This window comes from Brachyhypopomus gauderio, chromosome 1 (genome assembly GCF_052324685.1).
Source record: "Brachyhypopomus gauderio isolate BG-103 chromosome 1, BGAUD_0.2, whole genome shotgun sequence".
In the NCBI taxonomy this organism is placed as follows: Eukaryota; Metazoa; Chordata; class Actinopteri; order Gymnotiformes; family Hypopomidae; genus Brachyhypopomus; species Brachyhypopomus gauderio.
The window spans coordinates 7,516,853-7,541,440 of NC_135211.1; the positions used below are offsets into that span (position 1 = coordinate 7,516,853).

Below are 24,588 nucleotides of genomic sequence, written 5' to 3' on the forward strand. Positions count from 1 at the left end.
ATATAGGAGCATATATAGGTTGAACAGTAACGGTCCAAGAATTGATCCTTGGGGGACGCCACAAGTTATTTTTTGACGTGTGGAGGAAGAGGTACCTAATGCTACATAGTAATTACGCCCAGTTAGGTATGATCTAAACCAGTCTAAGACTAAGCCACTAAGGCCGACCCAGCTCTGTAGTTGGTCAAGAAGTATTTCATGATCAACGGTGTAAAAAGCGGCACTTAAATCTAGCAGAATAAGGCCTGAGAGTTTGCCTGCATCCTTATTCATTCTCAGGTCATTTACTACCTTAACTAGTGCTGTTTCAGTGCTGTGGAGAACTCTGAAACCAGACGGAAAAGTGTAATTTATCTGATTTATTTTGACATAATCATTTAACTGGATTGACACAAATTTTTCAATGATTTTGCTAAGAAAGGAAAGGTTAGATATAGGTCGATAATTATTGAGAATTGTGGGATCAAGATTTCTGTTCTTTAATAGGGGTTTAACCATTGGAGTTTTAAGAATATTAGGGAATTCTCCTAGTTGCTGTGACGGGCAGGGAGTGTGAACAAAAAGGAAGCGATCACACCAAGTCTCAGGGAAAAAGGATGGTTTAATGAAGAAGTGCGCAAACCAAAAACCAGTGAGTAGATCAGAATTAAGGATATAATGACCAGCGGTCAACTGGTACAAAGACAAGACAGATATAGGCAAACAAACGACCCTCAGGTGAGACGGATCACGGGCTCCGCCCACCTGAGGGACGCACACGACGTAACAAAACAACAACAACAACAGCCGCTGTGGACGGAGGCGACCGGTAGGGGGCCGCCTCACCGTGACAGTTGCAGAGACTGATTAACAATCGTTAGAACTTCATTAACTAATGAGCTCAGAACCTGCTTGAAAAAGTGTGTTGGTAAAGGGTCCAGTTCACATGTAGAGGATTTTAGTGATGAAATCACATCAAGTATTGTTACCATGTCAACTTCTTGGAAATAAGACATATTAAAGTTAGGCTGAGTAACTGATATAAGGTGTCACGTATGGCTACGCCCCCTCTCCCCGCTGTCACTCCAATGTCTCTGTTCCTCGTGGTTCTGTTGTTCCATGCCTGTTTATCCCGCCCCGCTCGTTTGTCTCCGTGATTCCCTGTTTGTTACCACGCCCCTGTGTCATTGCCGTCACCTGTCCCTAGTTTAGTTTCAATGTATATAAGCCCCCGAGTCTCCCTTGTCCTTTGTCTGGTATTTTCTCTGTTCCGTGTTGCCCTGCCTTGGTTCGTGTACTCTCTGTTCGTAATGCCCCTGTACCTGTCTAACCTTGATGGCTCTCCCGTTGCGACCCGTGCCTGTTACTACGACAACGATTATGGTATGTCCTTTAATAAATCTCGCTCTTCTCAGCACTTGTGTCCGTCCTCTCGCTCCGCAGCGCGAGTTGCGTTACATAAGGGTTGATAGTCTATTAGTGCTTGTTGCTATGTTCTGCTTTAAACTAGTAATCTTGTCCCTAAAAATATTGCAAACTCATCACATTTTTCAACTGAAACAGTCTCAGGGAATACACGGGAGGTGGGGTTTACTAGCTGATCTATACTTATGAACAAGACAGCTGAGCTATTATTGGATGAATAGATTAAGGTAGAGAAATAGATTTTCCTTGCTGATTTCACTTCACTGTTGTAATTCTGCAATGTTGTTTTATAAATATCAAAATGTACTTGCAATTTTGACCTTCGCCAACATCTCTCAGCCTGCCTACAAGCTTGCCTAAATTTTACAATGGATGGAGTGTTTCTCCTGGGCATCTTAATTTTACCAGAGATAATTTTAGTTACCTTTGGTGCCACAGCATCAATACAGTTCCTAACTCTGTGTGTGAATGTTTCAACTAGCTCATTCCCATTTTCCGAGAGAGGAGGGAGGGACTGTATCATGTCTGTGAAGGCCACGGCACTGCCAGCACTGAGATAACGCTTGGTTATTGTGCGCTTTTCACTGAGTGTTCTAGTAGATAATGACATATTGAAAAATACATCAAAATGGTCAGAGATTGCAACATCAGTAATTTCAGTATTATTAACCTCTATGCATTTAGAAATGATCAAATCTAAAATGTGGCCGTGCTTGAGTTGGGCCTGAGATCCTCATGCTGTATGAGATCAAAAGAGTTAAGCATCCTCATGAACTCTGAAGTGAGTGGATTTGTGGATATATCCATGTGAATATTAAAATCCCCAGCAATTAAAACATAATCAAAATCAATTAAAATCCTTGAAAGCATTTCTCCAAAATCTGAATAAGTACTGTTGAGTTGTACTGCCAGATATTCAAACGTAGGATGTTCCCCTAATGAGATCTGCTTACAGTGGAATGCTTTATGGTAAAAACATGCAACACCACCACCTCTTATTTACTCTAGAGACATTAAAATAGTTAAAGTCGGGAGGCAAAGCTTCATTTAGCACTTTTGCTCCATTGCTATCAAGCCAAGTCTCTGTTAGAAAAAGAAAGTCCAGACAATAGTGAGTACACCCCTAACAGACCACACTCCTAAGAGACTACGCCCCTAAATGTCCAAACTGAGCACTGCTTGTCATTTTCCCTAAAATGTCATGCAACTTGTTAGTGTTACTAGGTCTCAGGTGTGCATAGGGAGCAGGTGTGTTAAATTTGTAGTACAGCTCTCGCACTCTCATACTGGTCACAAGTTCCAACATCGCACCTCATGGCAAAGAACTCTCTCAGGATCCTGGACCTGTGGGCAGCAGCTTGGTCACCTACCGCTCTTCCCGCTCACACCTCTCCATCCAACAGCACTCAGAGCACTTGCCTTTCATCCTCCCCAATATGCACTACGGCATCATGTTAGGTCTTCACTGGCTCCTACCCCATGCTGATCTCCTTTTTCCTTCCTTGGGGGGAAGGGGGGGGGGGGGGGGGGCACACTACACCTCCCGTAGACTCCCTCGCTCCCCCACCTACTGGTTATCCTGCATACCCATTCCTCATCACTCTCACTACTTAAATGCCTTCAGGTCCCGTTGTTCAGTGCTGTGCATTCCTTGCACCTAACATGAGCGAGCCTGTGTGCTGAACTGGCTCGCTCAGTTACCTTTTCCTTACCCTGCCAAGTTTACGCTTACATGCACATAGTGGTTATTTAGCGTTTTTTTTTTTTTTTTTTTTTTTTCCCTTCATCTTGCGTTGTGCTGTGCATGCAGCTAATTTAATATGGACATTAAAGAGTTCACAACCCAACCCTCACCTCCTGCTGCTTCTGGCACTACGTCACAGTGAATATATCTAAGACTTCCTGTAAGACAGCTATCTGAGGGGTGGGTGGCAACTGCCTTTAACTGATCAAGCTTCCTAAAATCCCTGGACATGGTGGCTAATTTGTATGCTTTTTCCAGTTGAGAATGTGATAACTCTATAAAAGTTTGGATGGATTTTTGTTACTTAAGTGAGTCAACAATTGTGGCACTGGTCCAGTTTTATGAATAGCTGGAGAAGCAACAAACAGTTACTAGATTGTGCAGAGTAAGAAGGTCAAATTAATAAAACCAAGTTGAAAAAAGTCATTAACAATGGTATTGTAAATATCTCTCCTTTTTTCCCTAAACTACTCATTTGTTTTTTGTTTTGTTTATCATTTATAGTTAATGGTCATTTTAAGTGGGACAATATACTGTAAATGAATGAATGAATGCTGTTCTGACTTCTGTACAGTATTGTATTCACCGTATTTCGCCACGCACACTTTAAAGTGTGTGTTTCTTCCACTTTGTGTTAGAACTTCCGGTCAGCTATTTTTGCATTAGTCTACATTACTACATTTTAATGATTTTTTTCATAAAATGGGCATTCTTGTCTTCTTAAAATTACAAAATGAATGCAAGGAAAAAATGTGGCCACTGATTATAAAATAGTTACTTATCTGACGCGTTTGCTTCATCGGAGCTTCATAACCGAGCCATTTCTCGGGATAAGGATGATCTGGTGTTGGTTTCCCCTCCACAAAATGATAAGAGCAGACGTATGGACGTTTGGGTGGATGTTTTAAATTTAGCGCCTTCAGCCTTAGACGCAGGTCCTCTTCTTTGGAAGGCGGTGGATATAAGTTATAAGGTGCCCCACAACACTCAGATCTTTTCGAGCTGTGTTTGTAACACTGTTGGTCAAGCCAAGTTTTCCTCTTCTTCCAATTATTGTGAATCCCTCTAACTGAACATATTATGCTAGTCATTTTGTGTTGTCATTTTGCTTGTAATCGGTATCAGCGTATCCGTAGCACCGGAAGTTCTAACACAGTCAACCAAGATGGCCCTGCCCAGCATTGTCATGGAAAATAGTGTGAATAGGCCCCTGTGAATGATGCAGACGTGGAACTAATGAGAGTTTTGTATAAAGCACATCATCAGTCTGTGCTTGACAATGCAGTGTTTCCATATCGATGCGATTTTCCCAATAAATGGAATTGAGAAATACATATAATGATCCCAAAATGTCCAGGAAAAGAAAAACCGATGCAGATGGAAGGATGTTTCAAGAAAGATGGTAAAGCGAATACATGTTTGTGTTTCAAGGAGTAAACATGGTGTGTCTTTTGTGTTATTTGAGACCAAACACGGAGCTAAGTTTGCCAAAATTAGGAATCAAGAAAAACAACAAATTGCCACAGAATTAAAAGGCAAACTGCAATCGCAACAGACTGTGTTCACAACCACAAACAATGCGGCAGTAAAAGCTAGCTTTGTTGTGGCTGAATAAATCGTCGTGCTTCAAAGTCTTTTTCAGAGGGAGCGTTTTTGGAGCACAATTGCTATTTAAATTATTTGATATTTCAAGTTTTTCAAGTAAATGTGATATCTTTGATGTTATTTTTCTTTATTCACTTGGATAGTTTGATCGTTGATTGGTGGAGTAATGTGGGTTTCATAACCTAACAAATTAAAATGATTTATGTTATAATAACAGAGCAACAAGCAAACATATTTTTTTTACATCTATGCAAATATATATGTAATATTTGTAACTTGAATAAGTAATACATTCAGTTATGTAATATTAAGGAGTAGTTACATTTATATAAGTTACATATAGCCCTCTGTGGGCAACGATTATGCTGATGTGGTGAATATGAGAGTATGACACCCGCGCTCTACAATCTACCTACCACATGATCACATTAACTATGATCACATGATCACATTAACTATGATCACATCGCAATAGTTCAAAGAAAGATAAAAATAAATAGTCTAAAGGAATAGTCTCTGATGAACACAGGAATGTGTTTTATTATTACCATTCATTGTTATTCATTCATTATTATTATATTCAATGTAAATAGAGTGTTTAACTCTATTTGGGCTTTATAATTGTTTATAAATCAAGTAAATTGATGGTGATTCTGATTATCACTATCTCCATCAGTTAATGAAGTGCCCGTGTATTATATAAGCGATATGCCCTAATTCATGCAATGCCGTTGTATTATATAAACAATATGCCCTAGTTCAGGCAGTGCCAGTGTATTACATAAGTGATACACCCTAGTTCATGCAGTGCCAGTATAGAATATAAACAATATGCCCTAGTTCATGCAATGCCGTTGTATTATATAAACAATATGCCCTAGTTAATGTAATGCCGTTGTATTATATAAGCAATATGACCTAGTTCAGGCAGTGCTAGTATATTATATAAATGATGTGCCCTAGATCAGAAGTCATTAGCACTAGAGGAACTTTCAGACCAAGGCATATAGCTTAGGTCTTCAAGAAGCTTCTTAAATATTTTGAAAAAATTCTCTGCTCATCAGTGTGAGATGCATACAGACACTAGCATGATCTGTAGCGTCCTCCTAGTTCTGCTCTGGGTGAGTAAATTGAGAAAATGTCACAGCATTTGTAAAATGAGAGATTAGAGTTAGGGTTCTGTGTAGTAAAGTATTTAACTTGTGTTCTGTGTAGTTAAAGTATTTTTTGCAGTACATTTGTGTAAGACCCTTGTGTATCCTGTAAGGGCTTGGCCACTGGGATCAATCTATCACCGTGTCTGAACTACAAGGGTTCTGATCTTAAAGAAGCAGCACAGTCTGTTGCAAGTAAAGACCTTCAACCGTATCGTCTGTTTGTACTTTAATCATCATAGTGGAGAATGGCAATATGACAGTACTGACGACAGTAGTCACAATATGCACAACAAAACATGAAGCTAAGACCATAAAAGTAAAAACTTTATTTAAATGCTTTTTGTAATTTGTATGTTGATGGATTTGTATATTCTGTTCATATAACAGAATGTCACCAAGAAATCCCAGTTCTGGAGTTTCCAAAATCTTCTGTGGGGTTGAGGAGGAGAAAGAGAGAATGGGTGATTCCTCCAATCTCCCATCCAGAAAATGAAAGGGGAACTTTCCCTAAAAAGATGACAGTTCAGGTGTGTGATGTTGAGTAACATGGATGAAACCTTTCCTTTATACATGTTCTTTTTTGTACTTAATTGCTGCATTTCTGTCCAGATCAAGTCCAGTGTTGCTAAGGAAACTCCACTGTGGTACAGCATCACTGGTGAAGGAGCAGACCAGCCTCCTAAGAACCTTTTCACTGTGGATAGGAACACTGGCTGGATGTATGTTACAATGCCTCTAGACAGAGAGAAAAAAGACAAGTATCAGGTAGGAGACATTTTGTCTCCTTCTAATTCTAATGATACATGGTATATTGTTGTTGCTTACACAAGATGCAGTGTGTTCTGCTGAAGGAGGCTTTGTTTCTGTTCTGATTAATGTACAGTTTGAATGTACCTGTTCTCACATCAGTCATTTAAAGTGTTTACATGTTCTTGTCTGCTGATTCCAGCTTCAAGCTCATGCAGTTGCTCAAGATGGAAGTGTAAAGGAAACACCAATGGATATTGAAATCAATGTGATTGATCAGAATGATAACAATCCTGTCTTCACCCAAGATACATTCCTAGGCAGTGTACCAGAAGCTTCAAATAAAGGTAGCTATTTGTGGCTAATGTAATGAAGTAGTTAGTGATGGCTGGTATTTATTCTTTTTATTATTCTCTGCTCATAATGTCATGATCATTGTTTCACTGAAGGGTTTGAGATCATGACGGTCACAGCCACTGATGCAGACGACCCCAACACTGACAATGCTGATATCAGATACACCATCCTCAGTCAGATTCCAGCACTGCCATATCCAAACATGTTCACCATCAACTCCGTCAGTGGGGCGATTCTAGTGGAGGCTGAAGGACTGGACAGAGAGGTGAGTGCAGAAATCAGGTTTATGAATGTTTAGATTTAATGTGGAATGAAATCATAAATCATTTTAATCATGATCTTTCAGAAATATCCTGAATACACACTGGAGATCCAAGTTGCAGATTTACAGGGTAAAGGCCTCACAGGCAAAGGAAAAGCTATTATTACTGTAACCGACAGCAATCATAGTTTGTAATTTTATGTCAAGTTCATCTTACAAAATCCTTGGTAAGTTAAATAAGTTAATACAGAAACTTTTAAGTCATAATTTTAGAAAATTTTCACAGTTTTCTTAGATTGTTGTCAGTACTGAAGATGTCATTAGACCATTAACCAGTCTAAACTGAAAATTGTAATTGTGTTCAGTAACTGGTGACATTTCTTTGTTTGTGCTCTATGCATTTGCCCATAACTTGAGGAATTTTAGATAATCCAATCTAAACTGTACCTGTTTGTTCATTCTTTCAGGATTTCTTTAAGACATCTCCTTATAGAGCTTACTTGTAGATATTTAGATTTTCTTCTCTTTTAAGTAATTCTGTTGTAAGTGCACTTCTTGGTCTCATTGTCTTAATGTATTCATTCTTCCTTTTTAATCTTATTCCTCCTTTCTAGATAACAAATTTTCATTGACTGTTTCTTCTGACAGATTTGAATGAATGAATGAATGAATGTTCAATTTATATAGCGCCTTTCTGAATACCCAAGGCGCTTTACAATTTTAACACAAGTACAAGTCACAGACAACCAATCACACACACACCGGTGAGAAGCGGCAGCCAATTGCGCACAGTGTACTCTCTACCGGAAGCCACAGCCCCCCGGGGGACTGAATGGGGTGCAGGAAGGGGAGAGAGGACAGACCCAAGTGGCAGAGCACCATCCACCACTGGGCATACAAGCAAGCTCACACACACTCAGACACTACTTTTTATTGAACATAGAGACACAGACACACACTCAGGGAGAATTTGTCTGGGATTGCCAATTTACCTAACCTCCATGTTTTTGGACTGTGGGAGGAAACCAGAGATCCCGGAGGAAACCCACGCAGACACGGGGAGAACATGGAAACTCCACTCAGATAGGGACTTGAACCCAAGTCCCCAGTGCTGAGAGGCAAACGTGCTAACCACCAAGCCACCGTGTTGCCCATTTGGATTTGGAGTGAATGTCTGTTTTTTATAATTCCTTTCTCTGTGATGCCATCTTGCAGTGAATTTATTGTGAGGCTTTCCTGCAATGCATTCTACATCTCTCTGTCTCTCTCTAAATCAGAGAAAGAATTTCCAGAATTTCTGCATAGGTTGTTAGGCTGCTGATTATTGATAATTCCAAATACAGAACAACATTTATTCTAAAAAGCTTTTATTCTGCATATAAAAATTATTATAAAAAGTGTTTCTGTTATTGTTGTTTTGTTGTTTTTGGGAGCTAACTGCTAAACCAAATTCATTAATATGTTCTAACAATCAAAACGATCCAAACATTTTCATGCAACAGGAAAACATGAATATGAATTAGTGTAGAGGTCTGTGCGGGACTGCTTTTTAAATCCCGCTCCCGCCCGCTCCCGCTTGTTTTAGTCCCGCTCCCGCCAAAAAATCGTTTGTTTTAATCCCGCTCCCGCCTGCACCTGCTTGCAGTGTTGCCAACTTAGCGGCTTTGTCTCTATATTTAGCGACTTTTCAGACCCTCTAGCGACTTTTTTTAGTAAAAAGCGACTAGGGACAAATCTAGCGACTTGAACTGCACATGCCCACAAATGAACTGCACATGCCCACAGCTGCCACCGACGGGGGATGTAAATATAAATGCTTTAGTCTTCAGTGAGACACGAAAAGAAATTACTGCATTTAACTCACACAATCTCAGTCATTCTCATTCACCACGTAGTCGGTCGCTCGACCCATCCACAGTGCATCTCTGTGAAAGCTAAACATCTAGCTTAAACATTTAGCTAACTCTCCACAGTATGTGCATCTGTGAAAGCTTAACATCTAGCTCATCATGTCTCACTAAACTCTATTCTCAAAAATACAGGAAACAGTGGGAATCAAATCCTGAATTTAAAGGCTGGCTGAAGACATGTATTGGAGATAATACACGGGCATAGGCTACTGCCTGTATTGTAAGGTTGATTTCTATGCCAACTAGTTCCTGCTAACTGCTACTCATATACTAACATTTAACAACACAGCAAAAAAACTATTTATGTAATTTACGTAAAAATTATTTATGCAAAGCATTAAAGTCATGTAGTGACTGCCTATTTCAAAGACAACAGATGTTGTTCATTTGTAGTTCTAACATATTTAGGATGTTTTTTACTCATTTTCTTCTCTCCCAACGTTATTCCTTTACAGCTTCAAAAACATGTATTATGCAAATTAGGTGATGACGTCATTTAGCGACTTCTAGCGACTTTTAGGACAACCAATAGCGACTTTCCTTACTGAGGAGTTGGCAACAGAGCCTGCTTGTTTTAGTCCCGCTCCCTCCCGCACCGGCCAAAAAATCGCTTGTTTTAATCCCGCACCCGCCCGCCACATACACATTTCTGTCGCCCCCGCCCGCAATCCTAATATGAATTGAATTCATTGAATTCAGTACTTGAAATGTTCTTATGTATTTATTAAAACAGCAATATATTGATGGATTGCGCTGTCCCATTTCTTACCACAGTCCAAACACTTGCCGTCAGGTGACGTACACCAACATTTTCTGACATCTATCACAACAAGCAAATGGTAGACGATTTCCATCTCCATTCATTACAATGGAATATGACTTCCATACATCAGACTTTCCTGTAGTTAGCTTAATTGTATGGGGAGTAAACAGTGCCAATTTGAAAAGTAATTCCTACTAGGCAAAAATGGAAATGCTATCCACAAAATGCATTGCTTTCTATACAAACATGCAGAATACGTGCCAAAATGAAATGCAAAAGCACTATTACATTACATTTCAATGCACTTTATCTCTTTATTGAAAAACACAACACACGAATTTGCATTCAAAACCAAAACGCTGAATTTGTGCCAGAATTGCATACAATACAGCTCGAAATGTAATCGCGGCACAGAGGTATTGCTTTTCACCGTACGGTATTTCAGACATAGATGCCTTGCGGGGGGGTTGCAAACGTAAGTTGTAGGGGGGGGGGGGTGTGGCGAACGTAAGTTATTGAGCGGGGGGTGTGGCGAACGTAAGTTGTTGAGCGGCGGGGGGGCAACGTAAGTTGTTGTGCGGGGGGGTATGGGGGGGGTGGCGGCGAACGCTGTCTATTGGGCCAGGCAAACCTCAATTGCATCATACATAACTAGTTCCTATATGTATGAGACACCTGACTTTGGCCTGGCCTGGCATATTGAGTAAAGCGCACAGGTGAAATGGTTCAGAGGGGCAAGTTGAGTTTCGAGTTTTGCCTGGCCCAGGACCTTACAGGCATCCAGCAGGCCTCTGAGCTTGCCCCTCTGAACCATTTCACCTGTGCGCTTTACTCAATATGCCATGTTTCCTGTTAGATTTGAGACATAAAATGATGTCGGGCCAGGCCAAAATGAGGTTTCTCTTACAGATAGTAACCATTTACGTATGATGCATGTGTTGCTTGTCTGGCCCAATGCATTATAGGCATACAGCAGGCCTCTGAACTTGCCCCTATGAATCATTTCAGTGCGGCCTTCAATAAGCCTCTGAACCTGCCCCTTTAAATCTGTTCACCTATATGCCCACTGCTCAATATACCAGGTTGTGTGCTGGTATTTCTTCTTCCAATTAATTTGTGTTCTAGAACAGCCTTTCTGTGTTTTTAGTTTTTAAATCTAAGAATATGTTTCCTTACGTTAGAAATGCTGACAAATTCAATCATCATGTACAAATCGCATACAATTAGAACGACTTGAAATAGAAACCATTTTACATAAGGAATGTTTTCATTATATTTGAATTTTTTTTCTACATTCACAAAATCAGTATGGGAAACAATAACCTCTTAAATGTATGCTCCTATGCTTGTTTGTTTAATCCATCTCTTTTAAACAAAGTGCGCAGCAAACACGCATCGTGAACACAACCTTTTTGAATAAGGAACCAACTTCAGCCACCGAATAAGGAGCTGCGAATAAGTAACCAAACGAATCTCAAACTGCGAAGATTGTGGAGTGTAGTGGAGTGTAGTGGAGTGTTGTGTACGATAAGCTAATCTCGGCAACGCGATCGCTCTTTCTCACGCTGTACGCATGAGAACATTGTTAGTTTTTTCTATACTATGATCAAAGCGTATCTAAATCTAGGATCACGCTTAACGACGAAAGCTGCTTTACGACGGACATTTCAGTCTCTAAACCCATCGTTAAGCGGAGACTCATTGTACATTTAACCGAACTGATCAGTTTCTGAACGGTGCCTGACATTTCAGAGTTCATGCCTGTAAGGTCTTTCAGCCGGTGTTGTGTTGAATTCGTTTATCCGTGCATAAAGACGTTACAGATTATATTGTCGATTTATGTTTCTATGCATAAATAAGAGCTAGACTTTAATTATCCATCACAGCAAACAGCACGGAATTATCTATGTCCAAAGCCACACTGGCTCAATGGTGTTAATTATTTTAAATAAAATACACACTGGCTATACGAAGCTCACCTCTGACCACGACTTACAGCAGTATTATGTCTAAATATCTAGTTAGGACAAAACTAGAGTGCTCAATTAACTAAGTTAAAATCACTGTAATTCTGGAATATCAGCGTTTTTATGCGTGTGCAAACGAGGGGAGTCGGAATTCGGCACAACACGTTCGTTTGGAAAAAATTATCCATCGTACCTGCTGCTTGCACGAGTTAAATGAAAATAAGCGCTTTCTTCTTTGATTTACAACTTTGTCCTACCACCTGATTAACTTTTTGTTATACCCCTGACGGATGAAGAAACATCTACAGAAAAGCCACACGTCATTATAAGTCGCATGGTTCAAAGCGTGAGGGAATAAGTAGCGGTTTATAATCTGGAAAATACGGGTAGCAATCGCGGGGGCTCCGCTGTGGCGTGTCGAGGTCGCGTTCCGCTCTTCAGCGCTGTTTGCAGGGTTCATCCACCTTTACAAGGTGGAATTCAAGCACATGTACGGCACTTTCAAGGTCCATTTTCAATATTGTCCAGCACCTTCAGCTTAATTAAGTTAAGCACGTAGTCGTCTGTAACTGCACCAGCCTAAATTTGTCCAATTAGACTGTTTATTTCCTCTTTTATTCTGTCGTGAAAAGACATTTCTGCTGCTTTCAAGTCCAACTAGGAGTGACTGTTTCTGACTGGAGTCTAAGCCCTGCCCCAAATTCAGGTGAGCGTTCCTATTGGACAGTGATTAGATTTCATTCTGGCACGAATACAGCTTCGCAGAGACACACAGTGGAATACAATGACGTTCAGTCGATTGCATTTCAAGGTGGCTTCTGGCACGAATTCAGCGTTTCTTTCTTTAAATACAAATCCACACACACTGGAGCTTTTACTTTTCATTGTGGAATGTTTTCATCACATCAGTGTTTAAATCAATCTCGTGATCATTACATTTAAAGGAGACATTTATGTCTGAAATACCGTACGGTGAAAAGCAATACCTCTGTGCCGCGATTACATTTCGAGCTGTATTATATGCAATTCTGGAACAAATTCAGCGTTTGGTTTTGAATGCAAATTCGTGTGTATTGTTTTTCAATAAAGAGATAAAGTGCATTGAAATGTAATGTAATAGTGCTTTTGCATTTCATTTTGGCACGTATTCTGCATGTTTGTATGGAAAAGCAATGCATTTTGTGGATTGCATTTCCATTTTTGCCTAGTAGGGATTACTTTTCAAATTGGCACTGTTTCCTCTCCATATGTGTATTCGCCTGTTTTAATTGAATTTTCCACAGCTGAAACTGGTTGACAAAATGACAAAATGATGCACACAGTTTATTGCTTACTTACTGAATGATTAGTTGTTTTCGTCCTGTTCCTTATGCATGGAAATCAGTGCGTTGTTATTATTATAATTTTCTAGACTATTTATTAATTTGCGGGATTTTTCTACATGTATATGCAGTCCCGCTCCCGCATCGCCTGGACTAATTAAACTCCCACTCCCGCCAGTAACAATTAAATTCTGTCCCGCGCCGCAAGATATTCTGACGGGTCCCGCGACATATTCTGACGGGTCCCTGCACTCCTAATTTAAAGGAGTGCAGACCTTTAAAAAAATAGTGTATACAGCTGGCTAACGTCACAGACTAAGAACGTGGGAAATAGGCAGGTTTATGTTAGGCCACCACCAGAGGTCGCTCTATCCCATATTAAGTACTACATTTCATCTTTCCATGTCTGTTTCCCGTGTGTAATTAGTTAAACAGGAACGGTTTCCTTGTAGAACTCAAGGTTGTGCTTTGTAATAAATGTGTCTTTCCAAAAAAAATCTTTCCTCAGCAGTGATATGTAAGGGTTCAAAGAGAAACAACAGGCTCTTAGGACATAGATACATAGAGACAAAGAGGATTTAAACAATAAAGTGGAGAGGGGGTATTGATCAGGACGTCCTAGGTAAACATCGGATGGATTTAAATATAATAATGAGTAGGACACCCTAAAGATAAGAAGCTCCTAAAGCCAGTAGCCCTAATCCCAGTGCTAAGTGCTGGAGAGAGCTGACAGCTCACTTCACCTATAGCAGAACAGTTAGACTCTTTGCAGCAGGGGTCACCAACATGGTGTCCATGGACACCAGGTCACTGACAAGGAACACATGAGTCACACACGAGTCAAATATCCCCCCCCCCCCCCCCCACACTCTTTGGAGGACAACTTTGTTTTTAATAAATAACGAACAATAGAAGAAAGTTCAATAAAGTTAAAATAAGAGACAGACAAGAGCAATAAAAGAAGAAAGAAAAAGAAAATAAAAAAACAAATAAAAACAATATAGGCTCAGCCATAAGCCAACTGAAAAAGATGGGTTTTTGAACCCTGAGGGACACCATGAACCCTGAGGGACACCATGTGACAAAATGCACGACTCAGATCTAAAACCTCCAATTGAAACAAACTGTTGCTCCAGTTGAAACAAACAGTCCTACCTATCTATAAGGTAGGACTGAAACCAAGCAAGAACAGTTCCAGATATGCCAATCAGACTACAGAGCCGAGTTAGTAATATCTTATGGAGACTGTGTCAAATGCAGCTGTAAGGTCTAATAGTACAAGTAAGTTTACCAACCCCTGGTCGGCTGCTATAAGAGATCATTTACCACCCTCACTAGTGCAGTTTCAGTGCTATGCTTTTTTAAACACCTCAAACAGTTCATTAGATTCAATGTGTTCAGTTAACTGGGTAGCTACAGTCCGTTCTAGAGTTTTGGCGAGGAATTGAAGATTGGAGATAGGCCTGTAGTTCACCAGATTTTCCAAGCCAGATTTTCTAAGCCATTTTTCTTTAGAATAGGAGTAATGGCAGCCATCTTCAAGGAAGCTGAAAATAGACCTGTGATCAATGAAGCATTAATGCACTGTGTAATAAGAGGGCAGATTGTGGTAAGGATGATGGCATCAGATCTAATTGGCACGTGGTGGCTCTAGAAGTCTTAATTAACTGCGAGAAGAAACTTTCCTGCGCAGAATTGAAAGCGGAAAGACAGCTGCTATTAAAACGTGTAGAGGAAGAATCAAAATCAGCTGATGCTAGACTGGATGGAAATTGAGAATAGAAAGAACGCCATGAACCGACAACATAGTTCAGTAGATGGAACTAAGGTAGAGCATTTTGCAGGATGCTGTGACGCTGGGCGGCGACAGACGGACGAGACACAGAATCCGTATTTGGCGTAACAGACGTCACTTTTATTACTACAATTATTGCGCAATCAGCGCACGAATAACACACACGTACACACAACGTGTAGACTTATGGCGCATTTCCACTAGGGCCTGCTTGGCGCGGTACGGTTCGATACGGGTCGCTTCGCAACGGAACGGTACGGTCGCGTTGTGTTTCCATTACAATGGTGAACCACCCCAATGTGGGTGGAGTCGCTGTTGGCGCGCGGGTTGTAGTGTCGTGACATCATTTGTATGCGACCACAACACCGGCACAACACCCCTTAACAAATAGCATTATTGTATCTTATTTATCTTTATCTTCATTATTGTATGTGGTTGCTCTAATTATTGATAATAATTTGGTATTACTCAAACAGGCTGAATACACCCTGCATAAAAAGCATCAGTCATACAATCAAATGAAATCAAACTTTATTATGAAATATAGATATTTAAAGTACAACATATGTAAATTATAGTTATAGTTTAAAAAAGTGCAAAAAGCAAATATATACGTATAGCTTTACATGAAATAAATATTTATAGTACTACAAGCAACATTTTGTGTGCTTTTACTGGCGTCTGTCTCGCATGGTGTTCACAAGTTCGCCAAGCACCCCGAGGAAAGCCCGGTTGAAGGAAACATTTTCCGCCAACTCCGCTCGCCTCGTCAATGGAAGGGGAATCTTGAACGTAAAAAATAACAAATATTAAACACAAGCATTCCCGTGAAAGCAACAACAATATAGCGTAACTGCACAAAATGTGTAGCACGTCATCGCTGCTATGGCTACAGCTAACTAGCAACTAGCAAGGCTAAGAGCTAGCTATTGTACAGTAGTGACTGTGGTGGTAACATTAACTACAAACACAGCTCTAAATTCCTGCGTTTACAATAGATGCGTTCATATTACGTTCATATTACATCTTTTACGAGCCTAGTAGTAAAACTGTGAAATCACAATACACTCACCATTCTCCGTGGCCTCCAGCACCGACATCGTCGTGTCCAGCACGTTTTCTCTTCCGTTACTGGCTGGCCGGTGACCGTATATGACATCCATTTGCTGGAACCATTTCCAGTCTTTGCGGTTTGCTCCGCTGCGTCCGTTATGGTCCTTCACCGCCCGGTAATCGCGTTAAGCTTTTTTAGCTTGGACCGACCGGCACTGCTGAACGGACCGCTGGTAGCCATGAGTGGCCATTAGCGCGGAAACCTCGCTAAAAACCTTTACATTTCTAGTGCCCCCGTCCAGTTCACCCTGGATTTTTTGATCGCTGATTATTAACACTAGAAGTCCCTGAAATTTCAACCACCCCCCTGAAGTCCCTAAAGAGGGTCCAAAGACCCTTGGTCCAAACTGACACCTCTGGTGGCTCCAATTAACATCCATTCATTTGCAAAAGTGTCCACTGCCTGAGGAATCAGCAGGGGGGAGAAGAGCTGAACTTGCCTCCAGTGTTATGTAAATGAGGCGTGTGTCAGGTATGGGTGGTTGCTGCTGAAAGCTTGCACCTCCTTGGCTGCCATATGAGACTGTGCAAGATCTCTTGCAAGAAGTCTCCTCATCTACAGAACCATATGTTTGAGATTTGAATTGTGAAAGGTTGAAATAATGTGAAATTGACACAAACATAATATTTGAATTATAATGGCATATAAGTGGCATATTGATTAGTCAAATTGGCTCTGATATTTTTAACCTTATTTTAAGTAGTTTTGTCTTTTGAAAAACTGCTAATAGGTAAAAATTTTTTTACATAAATGTATACAAAAAACCCTCAGCTACTTGAAATAGAATAATATTATTGAGCAATTTTAACTTATCAAGATCAAGATTTTGCAGTGTGTCTCTTCCAAATACAGCCATAACCAGCAAACAAAAATAGGAAATTTAGGAAATCTTACCAAAAGAGATATCACTACTACAGATTTTCACTACTCTCTGAAAACTAACAATGTTGTGTGTGACGTTTGTGACCCTAGGCTTGAAAATTGCTTCATATGGGCTTTTCAAACTTTTTTTTTGGCCCACCTCCACCCTTTCACCTTTGGAGGACAACTTTGTTTTCATGTAAGGATCAAAAGAAAACAATTCTGTATAATACAGTACAATAGTGATAAAAACAATTGGGGTTAGGTGAACCATACAGGACAGGAGAGAAAAGAGGGGGAGAGTAAGTAAAAAGGGAAAAGACAGAAGAGCAGAAAAAACAGCTCAAATGATTCACCAACTGCTGCTACTAAATGAAGAGCAGAAAGTAAGACATACAGCACAAATGACTGATGTATGTGTGTGTGTGTGTGTGTGTGTGTGTGTGTGTGTGTGTGTGTGTGTGTGTTTATGTAAGTGCAACATAGGATAAATGTACAGAATGTACTTATTAGCAAGGCCCCAGAGGCCAGAGGCAGGCAGAGAAAGACCAGGGAACCCCACCCACCCACGGCCCCTCCAGGATCATGTCCAAAGCCTGCTGTGTACTGGAAACCTTTGCTATCCTTGCTTCTCAGTCAACAGAGTAAGTGAAATGTGTGGTGACATGAATTTTCATCCACATGTAGGTGGCTACAGTCATCTTTCTCTTTATTATAAAACTGACACAGACATTATTTGAACTATAATTCCAAAACATCTCAAGTCTGCCTCCTTTGTACTAATTGTGGATTTTTTTCTCACTGCAAAAGGTGACATGATTATTGGTCAAAATAGCTAAAGTTCAGATTTCTCTGAAAGGGTCTTTTCTTCTCCGTCTGAGTCAATGGATCAACATAGCTCACACTATCACCCATCCCCCTGTCTACCTAGAAGTGGCTGCATGACAAAGGATGGCCTCATGATCCAAAATACCTCAGCACTGGCTTTTGGCAGGCTCAGGTAGAAATGTAGTAATGTTAGTAATGTTTTTCTTCTAAAAAAGATAAGTGGGTTCAAAATAACAATTTTTGAAAAAAATTACCAAATTAATTGTGTTGATCCACCTCAAACAAGGTCATGCAAAAGTCTGTAAGCTGGTCCTGAGTGTGTCTGCCCATCCCCCAGCTGCATTGTTGTGCAGGGGACATGCATAAGGTGAGAGAGGCAGTCAGAGGGCCTGGCTGAGAGCAGAAGCTACAGAGGACATGATGTAAGTTTAGAAATATATACAATAAAGTTGAAATGTTCTCAACAGAGCACTCACATACAATTATCCACTCAGTCTGCCACTCCCTCATTTGGGGAGAAAGCTACACTATTGTGGCTATTCCCCACAATGACAATTTAGACAATTTTTAATCATGGAGGGGTCTGAAATTTTCATCTTAGGTGCATGTCCTCACTGTATTGGAATATTTTATTGTCTGAGTGAAAGAGAAACAAAATGGGGTCACTAAAGTGGGAATAGCCACAATACTGTAGCTTTCTCCCCAAATGAGGGACTGGCAGACTGGGTAGATAGTTGTATGTGAATGCTCTGATGAGAACACTCATGAACAATTGTGCAAATGTGAGATGTGTCGACTGCTACAGATACACGTGTGGCAAATGTACCAGGGAGATACGCTGGCAGTGCCAGGCATGTTCTGACAGACTGCTGAGTGACTGCTGAAGTGCTAGTCACACAAGAAGGACATGCCACTCACACACACACACACACACACACACACACACACACACACACACACACAGCCCTGCACTGCAGCCTATTGTAAATATGTGTGGAATTGTTTTATTCCTTGTATTTTTTGTATAATTTTATGGCAATAATAAAAAGCATGGAACATAAAAAAGCATGGAAACATAACAGTTGTTCTTTTGTATGTTTCTCATGCTGAAATTTCAGTCCTCCTGACTTAGACACAAATGCTTCTGGTCATTACTCACATGTACCTGGCTATAAAATTTCTAATTTTCTATTTAAAATATAAAAAAATAATTTATTGTTTGTGCTTTGTTGCTCAGATAAAACTAAACTAAATACAATATATATAACCTTTATATTATAAAATACAATAAACTGAATAGAACTAACTAGAAACTAAATGGCTAAACTCAATGAAAAACAACAATTAGTTGTGAGCTGAAGCATGCCCCCTCCTGTGGTGCGCCAGTAATGGCCTTATTTACAGAACAAAAGTGCCTGCTTACAGCTGATAATAGGGTGTTAGCTAAAATCCTTCAGTTCTCTCGACCCTTCTCTGGGTTCCGATAGTAGAAGTGTTGAAAGACCCTTCTTTGGGACTTCTAGTGTTAACAGAAAGGTTTGTACCTCGGCGTTTGACCAGGGAACAGACTTCGCTCCTTGGGTTTTAAAAATGGCTGAGGAGTCCATAGCATAGCGGAGGAGTCGCTCTCCTGACGCAACCTGTGACGACACTCCCTGGCCAATCAGTGTCATGCTGTTCCTCCACGTCACAGAACTGTACCGCTTCGGAACGGTTAGAACCTCGAGCGAGTCGGTACGAAAAAAGTACCCAAAGGGGCCGGCTAAACGGGTCCTGGTACTAATGGAAACACTCACAAACCGACCCGTATCGAACCGTACCGCGCCAAGCAGGCCCTAGTGGAAATGCGCCATAATGGCGCATTTCCACTAGGGCCTGCTTGGCGCGGTACGGTTCGATACGGGTCGCTTCGCAACGGAACGGTACGGTCGCGTTGTGTTTCCATTACAATGGTGAACCACCCCAATGTGGGTGGAGTCGCTGTTGGCGCGCGGGTTGTAGTGTCGTGACATCATTTGTATGCGACCACAACACCGGCACAACACCCCTTAACAAATAGCATTATTGTATCTTATTTATCTTTATCTTCATTATTGTATGTGGTTGCTCTAATTATTGATAATAATTTGGTATTACTCAAACAGGCTGAATACACCCTGCATAAAAAGCATCAGTCATACAATCAAATGAAATCAAACTTTATTATGAAATATAGATATTTAAAGTACAACATATGTAAATTATAGTTATAGTTTAAAAAAGTGCAAAAAGCAAATATATACGTATAGCTTTACATGAAATAAATATTTATAGTACTACAAGCAACATTTTGTGTGCTTTTACTGGCGTCTGTCTCGCATGGTGTTCACAAGTTCGCCAAGCACCCCGAGGAAAGCCCGGTTGAAGGAAACATTTTCCGCCAACTCCGCTCGCCTCGTCAATGGAAGGGGAATCTTGAACGTAAAAAATAACAAATATTAAACACAAGCATTCCCGTGAAAGCAACAACAATATAGCGTAACTGCACAAAATGTGTAGCACGTCATCGCTGCTATGGCTACAGCTAACTAGCAACTAGCAAGGCTAAGAGCTAGCTATTGTACAGTAGTGACTGTGGTGGTAACATTAACTACAAACACAGCTCTAAATTCCTGCGTTTACAATAGATGCGTTCATATTACGTTCATATTACATCTTTTACGAGCCTAGTAGTAAAACTGTGAAATCACAATACACTCACCATTCTCCGTGGCCTCCAGCACCGACATCGTCGTGTCCAGCACGTTTTCTCTTCCGTTACTGGCTGGCCGGTGACCGTATATGACATCCATTTGCTGGAACCATTTCCAGTCTTTGCGGTTTGCTCCGCTGCGTCCGTTATGGTCCTTCACCGCCCGGTAATCGCGTTAAGCTTTTTTAGCTTGGACCGACCGGCACTGCTGAACGGACCGCTGGTAGCCATGAGTGGCCATTAGCGCGGAAACCTCGCTAAAAACCTTTACATTTCTAGTGCCCCCGTCCAGTTCACCCTGGATTTTTTGATCGCTGATTATTAACAGAAAGGTTTGTACCTCGGCGTTTGACCAGGGAACAGACTTCGCTCCTTGGGTTTTAAAAATGGCTGAGGAGTCCATAGCATAGCGGAGGAGTCGCTCTCCTGACGCAACCTGTGACGACACTCCCTGGCCAATCAGTGTCATGCTGTTCCTCCACGTCACAGAACTGTACCGCTTCGGAACGGTTATGGCGCATTTCCACTAGGGCCTGCTTGGCGCGGTACGGTTCGGTACGGGTCGATTCGCAACGGAACGGTACGGTCGCGTTGTGTTTCCATTACAATGGTGAACCACCCCAATGTGGGTGGAGTCGCTGTTGGCGCGCGGGTTGTAGTGTCGTGACATCATTTGTATACGACCACAACACCGGTCGACGCCCCTTAACACATAGCATTATTGTATCTTATTTATCTTTATCTTCATTATTGTATGTGATTGCTCTAATTATTGATAATAATTTGGTATTACTCAAACAGGCTGAACACACCCTGCATAAAAAGCATCAGTCATACAATCAAATCAAATCAAACTTTATTATGAAATATAGATATTTAAAGTACAACATATGTAAATAATATAGTTATAGTTTTAAAAAAGTGCAAAAAGCAAATATATACGTATAGCTTTATATGAAATAAATATTTATAGTACTACAAGCAACATTTTGTGTGCTTTTACTGGCGTCTGTCTCGCATGGTGTTCACAAGTTCGCCAAGCACCCCGAGGAAAGCCCGGTTGAAGGAAACATTTTCCGCCAACTCCGCTCGCCTCGTCAGTGGAAGGGGAATCTTGAACGTAAAAAATAACAAATATTAAACACAAGTATTCCCGTGAAAGCAACAACAATATAGCGTAACTGCACAAAATGTGTAGCACGTCATCGCTGCTCATGCTTTGTTTATGGCTACAGCTAACTAGCAAGGCTAAGAGCTAGCTATTGTACAGTAGTGACTGTGGTGGTAACATTAACTACAAACACAGCTCTAAATTCCTGCGTTTACAATAGATGCGTTCATATTACGTTCATATTACATCTTTTACGAGCCTAGTAGTAAAACTGTGAAATCACAATACACTCACCATTCTCTGTGGCCTCCAGCACCGACATTGTCCAGCACGTTTTCTCTTCCGTTACTGGCTGGCCGGTGACCGTATATGACATCCGTTTGCTGGAACCATATCCAGTCTTTGCGGTTTGCTCCGCTGCGTCCGTTATGGTCCTTCACCGCCCGGTAATCGCGTTAAGCTTTTTTAGCTTGGACCGACCGGCACTGCTGAACGGACCGCTGGTAGCCATGAGTGGCCATTAGCGCGGAAACCTCGCTAAAAACCTTTACATTTCTAGTGGCCCCGTCCAGTTCGCCCTGGATTTTTTGATCGCTGATTATTAACAGAAAGGTTTGTACCTCGGCGTTTGACCAGGGAACAGACTTCGCTCCTTGGGTTTTAAAAATGGTTGAGGAGTCCATAGCATAGCGGAGGAGTCGCTCTCCTGACGCAACCTGTGACGACACTCCCTGGCCAATCAGTGTCATGCTGTTACTCCACGTCACAGAACTGTACCGCTTCGGGACGGTTAGAACCTCGAGCGAGTCGGTACGAAAAAAGTACCCAAAGGGGCCGGCTCACAGGGTACTGGTACTAATGGAAACACTCACAAACCGACCCGTATCGAACCGTACCGCGCCAAGCAGGCCCTAGTGGAAATGCGCTCTTAGAACCTCGAGCGAGTCGGTACGAAAAAAGTACCCAAAGGGGCCGGCTAAACGGGTCCTGGTACTAATGGAAACACTCACAAACCGACCCGTATCGAACCGTACCGCGCCAAGCAGGCCCTAGTGGAAATGCGCCATTAGACAACGACGAGCACAGGACACTGCGCGAGCGCACATTAAATAGGCAAGACACATTAGCCCCACGTGATCACGAGACGATTCACAGGTGAGACTTATAAATCACACGACAAAACCCCAACCACGTATATCCACTGACGCAGACAAAGCACGTGGACAACGTTTACACATGCCCAAAAGGGAGGGGCCGGGGTCCTCAACGTGACAGATGCAGTAACCTATTAACAGTGGAAAATAGAGCTCTTGGATTGCCATGGGCACCTTGAATGATATTTGAATAATAATAAGTTTTAGCTTTTTTCAATTCCTCCTTGTAATTCGCAACAAAGTCTTTGTAAGCATGGCCATGCACAGTCAAACCAGATCTCTTCCAAAGAAGCTCAATTTGTCGTCCAGAAGCTTTAAGTTTGCGCAACTCTGGTGTAAACCAAGGAGTCGAATATGAAAATGTAACAGTACGAGTTTTGAGAGGAGCCAATCTGTTTAAAATAGAAGAGAATGTTCTATCATAATGGGCTGATAGAAAGAACACAGCACAAAAGACCACTGTAATGGTTCACCAACTGCTGCTCCTGAAAGAAGAGCTGAAAGTGTATCTGAGACATACAGCACTTGAGAAAAACTACACAAATGACACAAGTGATGTATGTGTATGTGTGTGTGTTATGTAAGTGCAGCAGAGGATAAATGCACGGCATGCACTTAATAGCGAGTGTAGAAAGCTGCGACAACATTCCCCCAGAGGCCAGAGGCAGGCAGAGAAAGACCAGGGAATCCAGCCCACCCACGGCCCCTCCAGGAGCAGTGGAGCCCCAGGGCCGCACTTCCCAGTGACCACCGCATGCCCACCGCAGCGGCTGGGAGAGGGAAACCCTGGACAGCACCATCCCAACCAGGAAGCACAGGTACAGGGGAACCAGAGGAAACAGAGCCGCCCCCAGGACGGCCTCCCCCCCATCACGGGCCAGCAGCAAGGCCCCAGTCTCCCATGCACCTGAGAGTCACCCATCACCCCACACACACAACCACGTAGATATACAAACACACACCCACATGCACCCTCATATATACCCCCACACCCATATATACACCTACATGCACATATACATCCACACAAACATATAAACTCCCATACACATTCACCCACACCCATATACACTCTTACACTCATATATACACCCATATATACACCTACAAATATACGTACATGGTCACCCCAATATACACACTCACACATCCTATATATACCCCCCCCCCCCAACAAGTACACATTCATCCACCTATACAAAAAGAGACAAGGACAAAGACACACACTCATCCACATCCACACACCCTCTAAGGCGAGGGCAAGTGGATAGCCCACCCAGGTTCGGCAGCAGCCCCAGGACACCACCAGCCCAGCCCTCGCACCAGCGCCCTATTCCTGCCCCAACAGGGAGCAGGGAGTGGTTGAGGGAAGACCTTCCCACCCCTCCACCCCCAGTGCTGTGTTGTGTGCAGGTGTTGGTGTATATGCATGTGTGTGATACTATGGTGTAGTTAAAATTGAGGGGACAGGTGCTGGGACAAACGTGGGCCTCTGGACTCCCCTCAAAAGCCATCAATGTCTAAAGTGCAGTAAAAACTGAGGGACAGACAGTGGTGAGGATATGAGTGAAGCCATGACAGCAGCCCCACCTCGTCGACCTCTGGATAACATTCTTGCCCCCTAAATGTATGAGTACTGTGCGTGTGGTTGTGTATGTGGGGGGTGGAGGAAATATATTTCATATTAGAGATAGCTGGTCTCCACAGCTATGGCAACTGGTTGCCTTACAGATAAATCATTATCTAAGAAGTCGCT

The 24,588-nt window shown here is 41.7% G+C and overlaps 2 protein-coding genes and 1 long non-coding RNA gene across 5 annotated transcripts in view; 2 read left to right on the forward strand and 1 right to left on the reverse strand.

Moving 5' to 3' along the window:
• LOC143475714 (cadherin-1-like) overlaps positions 1-24,588 on the forward strand; it is a 121,673-nt gene that overhangs the window by 82,811 nt on the left and 14,274 nt on the right. The window lies entirely within an intron of this gene.
• LOC143476103 (cadherin-1-like) lies at positions 5,720-8,676 on the forward strand. 3 transcript variants are annotated; one of them, XM_076974209.1, is made up of 8 exons: positions 5,720-5,874; positions 6,021-6,102; positions 6,298-6,437; positions 6,520-6,675; positions 6,860-7,004; positions 7,107-7,279; positions 7,361-7,503; positions 7,891-8,676. In XM_076974209.1, the coding sequence occupies exons 1-7, from the start codon at positions 5,824-5,826 to the stop codon at positions 7,469-7,471; spliced, it is 858 nt and encodes a 285-aa protein (XP_076830324.1). In that variant the 5' UTR covers positions 5,720-5,823; the 3' UTR covers positions 7,472-7,503; positions 7,891-8,676. The 3 variants fall into 3 exon arrangements, with proteins under 3 accessions (XP_076830324.1, XP_076830243.1, XP_076830404.1); XM_076974128.1 differs by having other exon boundaries at positions 7,361-8,676; XM_076974289.1 differs by lacking the exon at positions 6,021-6,102 and having other exon boundaries at positions 5,727-5,874; positions 7,361-8,676.
• Positions 19,699-22,768, reverse strand: LOC143476264 (uncharacterized). The gene is made up of 3 exons (XR_013121259.1): positions 21,973-22,768; positions 20,577-21,680; positions 19,699-20,289 (listed from the first exon to the last, which is right to left on the reverse strand). It is a non-coding gene; the product is annotated as an uncharacterized LOC143476264 (long non-coding RNA).